The 12,235-nt window shown below is 42.3% G+C and overlaps 1 protein-coding gene across 2 annotated transcripts; it reads right to left on the bottom strand.

Moving 5' to 3' along the window:
• Positions 1–4,389: 4,389 nt before the first annotated feature.
• Positions 4,390–11,067, bottom strand: LOC143923639 (sulfotransferase 1C2-like). 2 transcript variants are annotated; one of them, XM_077447446.1, is made up of 7 exons: positions 10,657–11,059; positions 9,231–9,344; positions 7,966–8,063; positions 7,624–7,750; positions 6,782–6,876; positions 6,512–6,692; positions 4,391–5,238 (listed from the first exon to the last, which is right to left on the bottom strand). In XM_077447446.1, exons 1-7 carry the CDS (start codon positions 10,925–10,927, stop codon positions 5,126–5,128), a joined length of 999 nt encoding a protein of 332 aa, XP_077303572.1. In that variant the 5' UTR covers positions 10,928–11,059; the 3' UTR covers positions 4,391–5,125. The 2 variants fall into 2 exon arrangements, with proteins under 2 accessions (XP_077303573.1, XP_077303572.1); XM_077447447.1 differs by lacking the exon at positions 9,231–9,344 and having other exon boundaries at positions 4,390–5,238; positions 10,657–11,067.
• Between the last annotated feature and the right edge of the window lie 1,168 nt (positions 11,068–12,235).

The following is a 12,235-nucleotide window of genomic DNA, read 5'->3' as shown; positions in this document are numbered from 1 at the left end:
CAAGCAAGAACAAGGGAGAGAGAGCAAGGAAGTGAGAAGGGGAGAGGGAGACAGAGAGAGGGAGAGAAAGTAATAATGTGTAGGAGAAAGAACAAAAGACCATAGAGTAGTATGCTAAAACCACATGATTTATTAAAAGTAGATATATTCACAAAAGTTAGAGTAGCACAGGAACTACCAGGGGCAGACTGACAACTCATGGGGCCCATGGCCAATAGGAGATCATGGGCCCCCCCTGTGTCCCAGCCACACTGCCCACATTACATACATTGGTCTCTACCCCCTTTAGCTGCAGAGGCAGTAGCTGAGGATGTACACATGCTGCAGCAGGAATTATACCCCCTTTTGCTTTTGGTGGATGATCATGACCCAATCAAGTGAATAGGGCCACTCTGCAAACACCCTGCAACAATGTGTAATGCATGCAGTAGCATCATGCTAGTGTGGGATCCAAGGGGATAAAGAAAGTTATGTGATGAGGCAATACAACGCCTCCTTATCGCCTGCTTTAGTCACTTAGTCACTGTACTGGATAAGGTTGCACAACCTTTGCAGAGCAAGCCCCATGACAAGCGTGACAGGGTGTATAATTTCTGCTGAGGCTGCAACATGTGTACACTCCTGGACCCCTAGGATGGAAGCAGAGAGGGATTCCTGGGATGGGGGCAGAAAGGGGCCCCTGGGATGGGGGCAGAGGGGAATACCTGGGATGGGGGAAAAGAACTGCAGACATGATAAAAGACAAGAGATGGTCAGATGCTGCGGACATGATACAGGAGGTGGACAAAGGCTGCGGACATGATACAGGAGATGGACAGAGGCTACGGAAATGATACAGGAGGTGGACAGAGGCTGCGGACATGATACAGGAGGTGGACAGAGGCTGCGGACATGATACAGGATGTGGACAGAGGCTGTGGACATACTGCAGGAGGTGGATAGAGGATGCGGACATACCGCAGGAGGTGGACAGAGGTTGCAGGCATATAACAGGAGGTGGACAGAGGTTGCGGACATATTACAGGAGGGGGCAGAGGTTGCGGATATACTAGAGGAGGGGGCAGAGGTTGTGGGCATACTACAGGAGGGGGGCAGAGGTTGCTGACATACTACAGGAGGGGGGCAGAGGTTGCGGATATACTAGAGGAGGGGGGCAGAGGTTGCGGGCATACTACAAGAGGGGGGCAGAGGTTGCGGACATACTACAGGAGGGGGACAGAGGTTGCGGACATACTACAGGAGGGGGACAGAGGTTGCGGACATATTACAGGAGGGGGACAGAGGTTGCGGATATACTACAGGAGGGGGACAGAGGTTGCGGATATACAGGAGGGGGACAGAGGTTGTGGACATGATAGTGTCCTCCTCACCTTAGCCTCCTCCTCTGTCCACCATCATATTACTTCTCCACATGATCAGTGTGCTGTGTCCTCCTCTTGTGCCTCTTTCTCCTCTCCACAGGTCAGGGCAGCACAGTGCTTCCCTGACCTGTGGAGAGGTGAAAGGGGCACAGAAGGAGGACACAGCACTGATGATGTGGAGAAGTAATATGATAGTTGACAGAACACATCAGTCTCTGTCCCTCCCCTGCATGCCACAGCTTCACCCTCCGCCGCCTCCGGCTCCCAGCGATGTCCTCCGCTCTCACTCACAGAGTTTACTCAGTTTTACTCTCCTCTTCCCTCCTCATTCCTCACCCCTGCTCGACTCCTCTGCCAGTGTTCCGATCGTCTATTTGAAAATGGCGCCGGGAGGCTTCGGAACGGCGCATGCGCTGTCCCATGGTCGGCTCGCGGCCATCTTTTTTACGGGCACCGATGCCCATAATGGATTTTAACGGGCAGCTCCAAAAAGGGGTTAACTTTACGGTTGCAAACACCGTGGGGCCCGCTGCTGGACACCGGGCCCTCGGTCGGCGCCCGACTGCCCTAATGGTCATTCCGCCCCTGGGAACTACACACCTCGCCAGAGATCAACAGCCAGTGTACAACACCATATGCACCTGGCCTCACCCGGAGTGGTGGCCCCCAACTAGATGATTTCTGTGCTGCTCATCTCTTATTATTTGGCGATCATCACTGTTTGGTAAGGGAGCCGGCACATTTGTCTGTGAGATGGTTTGGGATTTTGTACACGTGGACTTTCATCATTTTCAAGATTTTACATTTGGACTTTTACAGTGCCTTGAAAAAGTATTCATACCCTTTGAAATTTTCCACATTTTGTCAGGTTACAACCAAAAACGTAAATGTATTATTAGGATTTTATGTGATAGACCAACACAAAGTTGCACATAATTGTAAAGTGGAAGGAAAATGATAAATAGTTTTCAACATTTTTTTACAAACAAATATGTGAAAAGTGAGGCGTGCATTTCTATTCAGCCCCCTTTACTCTGACCCCCTTAACTAAAATCTATTGGAACCCATTGCCTTCAGAAGTCACCTAATTAGTAAATAGAGTCCACCTGTGTGGAATTTAATCTCAGTATAAATAAAACAAAAGGCTATGTGTGGCAGAAGACTAACACTGCACATCACCCTGAACCAAAAACGTAAATGTATTGTGTTGGTCTATCGCATAAAAGCCCAATAAAAAGTGGCACATAATTGTGAAGTGGAAGGAAAATGATAAATGGTTTTCCAAATAAATATGTGAAAAGTGTGTGTGTGTGTGTGTGTGTGTGTGTGTGTGTGTGTGTGTGTGGGGGGGGGGGCATTTGTATGGCGCCCCCCTGAGTCAATACTTTGTAGAACCGCCTTTCACTGCAATTACAGCTACAAGTCTTTTTGGGGATGTCTCTACCAGCTTTGCACATCTAGACAGGGACATTTTTGTCCATTCTTCTTTGCAAAATATCTCAAGCTCTGTCAGATTGGATGGAGAGCGTCTGTGAACAACAATTTTCAATTCTTGCCAAAGATGCTCAATTGGATTTAGGTCTGTACTTTGACTGGGCCATTCTAACACATAATGTATATGCTTTGATCTAAACCATTCCATTTGTCAGGGCTGGGCTCAGCCCATCCTTCTCAAAGCTGGCCGCTCAGCTGTCGGCTTATTGCCAGCTCCTAACTCTCCACAGTGACTTACCTGTTGATGATATCCTGCTCGTCAGTCTTGCCTACTTAAGCCGTCCAGCCCAGATGATCTCTGCCTTTGCCTTGGTCACATCTCTAGAGATGCTTTCCTGTGTTCCTGTTAAAGACTTGATTGGCTGACATTCCTTCTGGCTCCAGATCCTACTTGCTATTCTACTACGCTCATCTCCTGCTCCCTGACGTTTTGACTATCTGTTCCGGTTTCTGAACTCTGGCTATGTTTTGACTATGTTTACTCCGTTTACCTTTTTTTATTATTATTAAACAAGTGTGATTTAACTGTACTTCTGTCTCAGTCTAATTCATGGTTTCTGGCATCATTGTAGCTCTGGCTGTATGTTTAGAGTCGTTGTCCTGCTGGAAGGTGAACCTCCTCCCCAGTCTCAAGCCTTTCGCAGACTCTAATGCCGCGTACACATGACCAGACTTTTCAAGGTTTTCTAGGTCCGACGGTCTTCCTGACGGACTTTTGGTGGAGGTCCGACGGACTTTCTGAATGAAACGGACTTGGCCACACACGACTGGACTAAGTCCTTTTGAAAGTCCATTCATTTTGAACATGATGACATAAACGGGACTAAACAAGAAAGTTCAATAGCCAGTAGCCAATAGCTGCCCATGCGTCGTATTTGGTCCGTCGGACTAGCACACAGAGGAATGGTTTTCCAGGTTTTTAGTCTGTTGGACTTGAGTCCGTCGGATAGATTTGAAATATGTTTTATTTCTAGGTCCACCGGACTTTTGGGAAAAAAAAGTCCGCTGGAGCCCACACGCAATCGAATTGTCTGATGGATTCCGGTCTGCCGGACCAAGTCTGCCGGAAAGTCCGATCGTGGGTACACGGCATAACAGGTTTTCTTCTAAGATTTCCCTGTATTTGTCTCCATCCATCTTCCCATCAACTCTGACCAGCTTCCCTGTCCCTGCTGAAGAAAAGCATCTCCACAACACGATGCTGCCACCACCATGTTTCACGGTGGGGGTGGTGTGTTCAGGGTGATGTGCAGTGTTAGTCTTCTGCCACACATAGCCTTTTGTTTTATTTATACTGAGATTAAATTCCGCACAGGTGGACTCTATTTACTAATTAGGTGACTTCTGAAGGCAATGGGTTCCACTAGATTTTAGTTAAGGGGGTCAGAGTAAAGGAGGCTGAATACAAATGCACGCTACACTTTTCACATATTTATTTGTAAAAAAAATGTTGAAAACCATTTATCATTTTCCTTCCACTTTACAATTATGAGCCACTTTGTGTTGGTCTATCACATAAAATCCCAATAAAATACATTTACGTTTTTGGTTGTAACATGACAAAATGTGGAAAATTTCAAGGGGTATGAATACTTTTTCAAGGCTCTATATATATTTTTCTTTGAATTTTACTTCTTTGTTATGCACAAGTGAATTATGTTATGGGACTGCTATTTTACCATTTATTTGATGCACATTGTTTATTATGGTTTAATATGAGTTAACCTGTTAACCTTATTTTATGCACATATTTTTGTATTGATCACTACAGAGATATTGGTTTTGCACACCTTTTAGAGTAGTTATTTGTGTAATTGCTTTGTGTCCGGAATATAGGTTGGTGCATTATCTCTTTTTGCACTAAGCACAATTTTCTCTGCCTTTTCTCTGCCTGTTTGGTGCTTATCATCTGGCAGCATACATTTGTGATGAGTTGCAGTGTTTATCCATTTGGGGAGAGGAGATACAGTTTCTTTGGTGATAATATCTCATTGCACTGGTGGATTTTCTATTTTCTTTTGACATCTTTGGATGAACATATTTCTCTTCTTTTCACTTTATTTATTTTTGTTATGTATGCACTTTATATGATTCAGTGCTGCGATTTTATTTGTAATATTGTGTTAATTTATGGTTTTTATATCTGTCTGGAGTTCTGCTTTAAAGATAAAAAATAGTAAGAAATGGTAAGAAATGGTGGATGGTTCCTTCCCCTGTCATCACTATATAGTATATGGATGCAATAATATGTGATAGATGGTTCTTTGAATTTACAGTTCCATGCGGAATCGCAGCCTACTGCCCGCCATCCTTTTTTTATATTCCTCATCGAATAGGATGTTCTGGGACACCAAAAAATGATTCTTCCAGTCGCTGACCTGACCTATATGAAGGGCAAAATGGCTTATTTAGTGAAATGGCGCAAATGGCAAAAGGTACGCACTAAGACAAAAAAACATTTTCTTTTGATTGTTTTTTTTTTTTTTTTTATAGAGTAAGGATAACTGAAAGTTCCTCTGAAGTTTTTTTTGTCTGCTGTCTGTGTCCTATTAGGAAGACTTCCCTTGACTTCTTGTACCAGAGCCATAAAAGGAAGTGAGTGACTGTCACTGAAATAGAAGTCCCTACTATCCCCCGACCTCGTGTACTGTTGACAACCATAAAATGATTGATGTCCACATTTCATAGCAGTGGCAATGGTCACCAAGACAAATAGAGAGAGTGAATCTCCCCAGGTGGTGATACAGATAGAGGATATGGTACCAATATATAATACTGTCTATCAAAGCCTCTTTACCAGATTTTCTCAAGAACCATTCTTCCAGAGGTTCCTAGGGATTCCTTGAGCATGGGGCAATCTCTGCATCTCAGATAAGTTTCTACTGGCACCCCTGTTTTTTTTTAAATCCATCTATCTATCTATCTATCTATCTATCTAGATATCAAAGAGGGGGGTTCTTCCCACTGGCCACCAATGTAAGGAGCATTCTTCCCACTGGCCACCAATGTAAGGGACATTCTTCCCACTGGCCACCAATGTAAGGGACATTCTTCCCACTGGCCACCAATGTAAGGGACATTCTTCCCACTGGCCACCAACGTAAGGGACATTCTTCCCACTGGCCACCAACGTAAGGGACATTCTTCTCACTGATCACAAATGTAAGGGACATTCTTCTCACTAATCACCAATGTAAGGGACATTCTTCTCACTGATCACAAATGTAAAGGGCATTTTTCCGACTGATCACAAATGTAAGGAGCATTCTTCCCATTGATCACAAATGTAAGGAACATTCTTCCCACTGATCATCAATGTAAGAAGCATTCTTCCCACTGATCATCAATGTAAGGAGCATTCTTCCCACTGATCACCAATGTAAAGAGTATTCTTCCCACTGATCACCAATGTAAGGAGCATTCTTTCCACTGGCCATCCCACTAATCTACAGTAAGCTGTAGCTATAGTAATAATAAAAACATTAACAGAGGTCCCCTAAGACTGAAAAATTGTTTCAAGGGTTCCTCCATATCATAAAAGGTTGAGAAAGTGTACAGTATACAATAGGTTGATTGGTGACTCCCTTTCATGAAGATCTGGGACAAATGCCTCGTGTTTCTGTATCAAATAAACCTCCAAGGGAGTAGTAAAGTACCTTTCCTCATGAAGGATGAAACAGTCTGGTCAAACATTGAAGTTGGGAGGACAGTGAAATTCGCCATAGGGTTCTTCTTCATCATTTTGAATGAGGTGTGTTGTACGATTTTCTGCAGAACCTCATCAGGAAGATCCTTCTCCAAGAAGGTCATGACCTTTTGGATCTCCCTTTGTGGGTCCTGCCCAAAATGAACAATACTGGGTTTAAAAAAAAAAGATCAAAAAACACACTAGACATGAACACTCCATTTGGACATCCGTAGCTCACCTCTATCATGTCTTCATAGAAGATATACAGGATCTGATGTCTATCTTTGGCTTTCCACCATCCGATGACGTGGTCAAACCAGCTTCCCCAAGACACTAAGAGCAGAGAGAACATGGTCACAACATTATGGAATACATTCCATCCACTTGAGTTTTGACCAGTAAGGTCCTGTATAATAACAGAACAAAGCGTTAGACTCGGGTTCTGCTTAGTGATCCAAAATCACTTCACATAGACCATGTTCTAGGGATTTCTCAGGACCGCTTGCCATGAGGCCAAGGTTTGAGTGTGCCTATTTAATGTTTTATTTGTTTTATTCAAAAATTCAGCAGAAATAGTCATACCAATGCATGCTATTGTTTTCATCACAGATAAAAAGTGTATCTAAACCTGTTTTGCTTTACATCTTTTAGGGGTTCTTTGCATAGGAAGCAAAAACCTGCAGTATATATTCATTTGCTTTACTGCACAAAAATTCTGTTCATACAAACTACGAGAGCCAGATGCAGCCATCAAAAGAGCCACATCTGGCTCGAGAGCCATAGGTTCCCTACCCCTGTTCTAAGCAATACATGGTCATCTAGGTTTCTGGTAGGATCAACATTTGCTTTTGTTTTTTGCATTTATTGAGCCATTATAACAAAATGTTTTCAATGGTATATTTAAGAGATCAAAAGGGAGAAAATATGAGAAGGTTATTGTTGTGGTTTGCATATACCTTACTATTTAGCATGTATTGGGAGGGAAACACAGCTAAAGACCTGGTGTGAACAGAAACCAGGATCTTAACGTTTCAAGACCCAAAGATTAACTGTGGAGCTCAGATTCTTTGGCGTGCTCACCTTTTCCATACAGAAACAAACTGAAGAAATGTTCCCAGGGCCCGGGGTCTGGCATTGTTTGGTCCATCTTGTGGAAGTAATAATAAGAGACCATGCAGTCCTTGGGATTCCTGGCCACATAGACAATCTGACGGAGCAGAATGCATCATTGTTATTGACGCTACACAATAGCAACCTAGACTTCCTATAAAACATTTAATTCTCTTATTTTCTTACTGTATTTAAGGACATCTTTGCTGTATACATATGACATTTTATTTAATTGGTGGATAATAGGGGCCACTTTAAAAAAAAAAAAAAAAGAGTGCTGTTCTGTACTGTAGTTTACTGGCAATCTCTCACCTTTGTGTTCTTCTCCCAAAAAGATGGCGGCACGAGGTGAACTGGCAAATGTATTTTAAGCAGACGAGGAGATGGCATGGCATTCGCAAACTCTAATGCTGAATAAAACATGGAGACAGGGTGTTTGGTGATTTTGAGGGGGAACACCAGGATGATTACACACAGCACCAAAATTTTTATCAGAAGCCCCCCTTTTAATAGCAGAGGGGCCCTTAGATACCCATCCCCTATGAGTGAATAAGGAGCACATAGTACCCCTATTCATTTACAAAAAAAAAACAAAAAAAAAAAAAACAGATATAACCCAGAATATAGACACCCAAACGTTTGACAAGCCCTCAAAAAAGTCCCTCGTTGTAAATCCATCATCAATCATGATGCCCACCGGCTCTCCAAAAAAGAACCTGACCAAAGCCCACCCACCCAGTGGCTGCATATATATCCGTACAGCCAGTGAGATCAAGTTAATGTGCTTTAAAGTGTTAGTTTAAAGAAAAACTGTAAAGGTGACCTAACACGGTACCCCCTGCCCACCCTCCTTTCATGCTGTACTTACCTCCGGCGATCCTAAGCTGTCAGAGCTCCTGCAGCCACTCCACCAGTCTATGGATTTAAAATCACCTGCTCTCTTTCTTCTCTGTCCTGCACTGCCAGGACGGACCAGATGGATTGTGATTGATCAACACCTGGACGTCCCTGACCAATTAAAATCCTTCTGGTCTGTGCTGGCAGTAGACCAGTTTTTCTGTAAGGCTGGGTTCACACTGCTGCGGGGGGAGATCCGGATGTGATTCGCACCGCAAATCACATCCGATCTCCGTAGCAATGCGAGTTCAGCCATACAGATAGTATGGCTGAATTCGCATCGCTCCCGCAGCAAACTCGCACGGGACCCTTTTTTTGGTCCGCAACAGAATCGGATCGCATGGGGGTTCACACCATGCGATCCGATTCCTGTGCGAGTTGGCAGATCGCACTGCGATATGCGGACGGATCTGGGGGTGTCATTAACATATCATTGACACTCCCAGCCGTTCGCATAGGGCAGTGTGAACTGCAGGCGGGAGTAATGCAATGCGGGAAAACGCCGCGGATTCACGGCGTTCCCGCATCGCAACGGTGTGAACCCGGCCTAAAGGTGAAGGTTTAATTAGTGTAGAATTTTATTGTCTTCAATTAGATGTTAGCGATCGGTTACCATAGAATTTAGGTTTGCCACTTTATATTTGCATCAAAGAGGTTTTAGTGGTTTTACTCTCACTTACATGTCTTCGCCATCTCTAGAAATGGCACTTTGACGAAACATGGCGCTCGCATGCTCTTCTCTACGTCCCCATCCTGAAGGATCAAGTCCATGATCTCCTGCATCCAGGTCGTACCTGACAGCAACACAACGCCATTATAAAACCGGATTTCTAGGAAACCTCTCACCCTTTCTTTGTTTTTACTTGTTATGCCGCGTACACACGAGCGGATTTTCCGTCGGAGAAATCTTGGATGGTTTTTTGGACGGAATTCCGCTCAAGCTTGGCTTGCATATACACGGCCACACAACAGTTCGCTGAACTTTCATCCATCAAGAACGCTGTACAACACTACGACAAGCCGAGAAAGTGAAGTTCAGTGCTTCCAAGCATGCGTCGAATTGTTTCCGAGCATGAGTAGGAATTTTGCACATCGGAATTGCTACGGACGATCAGAATTTCCGATCGGAACTTTTTCCGACCGAAAAATAGAGAACCTGCTCTCAATCTTTTGCTGGCTGGAATTCCGCCCAGCAAAAGTCCGATGGAGCGCACACGGTCGCATTTTCCAAACAAAAGCTCACATCTGACTTTTGCTTTAGTCGCAATGGATTTCCAGGGACAGGGCTGGGGGGGAGGGAGATTCCCCTCTGGAAATGTGTATCATTGATTTTACACACAGAACCTCTTCGGAATAAAAACATAAAATAAACATATTTTTTTCTTTGGACCATCAAATTCAGGTTTTTTACTGGCAAATTTGAATTAAGTAATTTTTGCTTAATTTGGTTTATAATTTTTTTTTTTTTTTTTTACTTGCAGTTCCTAATTTATGGACATCTAAGATAATAAATCTGGAGGATGCTGCCTTTGCAGCAATTGTCTCTAAAATTATTCTAAATCATAGGAAGTAATTGGAGTGATTTGGGGGGAAACTGCTTTAGCTGAAAAATATCCAATTTTGCCTTTGTGAATTTTTTGGGAAAATTTGCCTTGGAAAAAATATTCCCATATTTATAATATCCTCCCATGCCGTTTCAGATTCAGTGTTTGTTTTTTTGTATGTTATTGTAATTTGATGTTCTTTCACAGAAATTTAAAGTGACTCTTCACAAAAACGAGCATTGACTCTTCCCCTCTCGTTTCACATGGCTCCCTCCATTGTTTTAGTGGGAGACAGAGTGCCTGAAAGGAGCCAACTTCTGCTGTCTTCATTTAGAAGCCCAACAAAGAAAAAAAAAAAAAAAAAAAAAAAAAAAAAAAAAGAGAAAAAAAAATATGTAAAACATCAGTTAAAAAAATATAAACTTTAAGGGTAGCTCTAGGTCTTATTTTCGGGGAAACAGGGTAGTTGATTATCCTTTAAGTTTTAAGGCGTTACCTCAGGACCACGTGGTTCATAATCATACCCCTGGATTATTTATTCTGCTAAAAAGCCATTTCTCACCTGATTTGGGGTAAGATGCCACCACAATGTCACCATCACGAGCCTGGAAACTGTGTATCGCATCCCATTCTTTGCATATGTCTTGCAGCATGGGGACGCCTTCGATTTCACCCATATTGGGCGAAAAGGCAGCCATTTCCTGGACAATTTTCTCAACAATTTTTGGATCCATCCTCAAAATAAAAGAAACAATCGCCATACTAAATGTTTGAAGAAGTCCAGATACAACAGTCTTTATAGATCGCATAGTAACTAGAAGCTGCACTGCCATCTTGTGTCAACTAAAGTAACTGCATATTTCTAATATTTTCAAGGGGCATTTTAAAAAATAATCTGTCCAAAAACAGCATAGTATAGAGTAGCATAGCTCCCAACTGTCCCTGATTTTAAGGAACTGTCCTCGATTTGTCCCTCTGTCCCTCATTCCTCCTCATTTGTCCCTCATTTTGGTCTGATCTATATAGTTGTATATAAAATGCACTTTTTATCTTTCAAAAAGTGTTTCCCAGTGCTAAACCTTTCATCTTATTTCTACATTTCTGCATTTGTAAATTCCAAAAGCCAATATAAAAGGAATAGTAGTGGTAAATAAAAAAGCCATTCTGGATTTAATTAACTTTTTTTTTTGGTTAATTCTCCTTTAACCACTGGGCACTTAAACACCCTTAATAACCAGACCAATTTTCAGCTTTCGGTGCTCTCGCATTTTGAATGACAATTACTCAGTCGTGCAACACTGGACCTATATGAAATTTTTGTCCTTTTTTTCACACAAATAGAGCTTTCTTTTGGTGGTATTTAATCACCGCTGGGTTTTTTATTTTTTGTGCTATAAAAGAAAAAATACCGAAAATTCTGTAAAAAAATGAATTTTTCTTTGTTTCTGTTAGAAAATTTAGCAGATTAGTAATTTTTTCTTCATAAATTTTGGCCAAAATTAATACCACTACATATCTTTGGTAAAAATAAGTACAAATTGGTGGATATTATTTGGTCTTTGTGAAAGTTATAGAGTCCACAAGCTATGGTGCCAATATCTGAAAATTGATCACACCTGAAGTACTGACGGCCTATTTCAATTCTTGAGACCCTAACATGCCAGAAAAGTACAAATACCCCCCAAATGACCCCTTTTTGGAAAGAAGACATTCCAAGGTATTTAGTAAGAGGCATGATGAGTTTTTTGAAGTTGTCATTTTTTCCCCACAATTCTTTGCAAAATCAAGATTCTTTTTACTTTTTTTTTTTTTTCACAAAATTGTCATATTATCAGGTTATTTCTCACACACAGCATATGCATACCACAAATTACACCCCAAAACACATTCTGCTATTACTCCCGAGTATGGCGATACCACATGTGTGAGACTTTTACACAGTGTGGCCACATACAGAGGCCTAACATGCATGGAGCGCCATCAGGTGTTCTGGAGCACCCAGGACAATTCTGACATTTCTCTCCTACATGTAAAAATCATCATTTATTTGCTAGAAAATTACATAGAACTCCAAAACATTATATATGTTTTTTTAGCAAACACCCTGGAGAATACAATGGTGTCTCGCACGGTATTTGCGC

Source organism: Lithobates pipiens, unplaced genomic scaffold (genome assembly GCF_037356315.1).
Source record: "Lithobates pipiens isolate NorthernLeopardFrog02 unplaced genomic scaffold, aLitPip1_a1.2 Scaffold_22, whole genome shotgun sequence".
Classification (NCBI taxonomy): Eukaryota; Metazoa; Chordata; class Amphibia; order Anura; family Ranidae; genus Lithobates; species Lithobates pipiens.
Note: the sequence above shows the minus strand (reverse complement) of the source record. Positions and strands in the feature narration are given on the sequence as shown.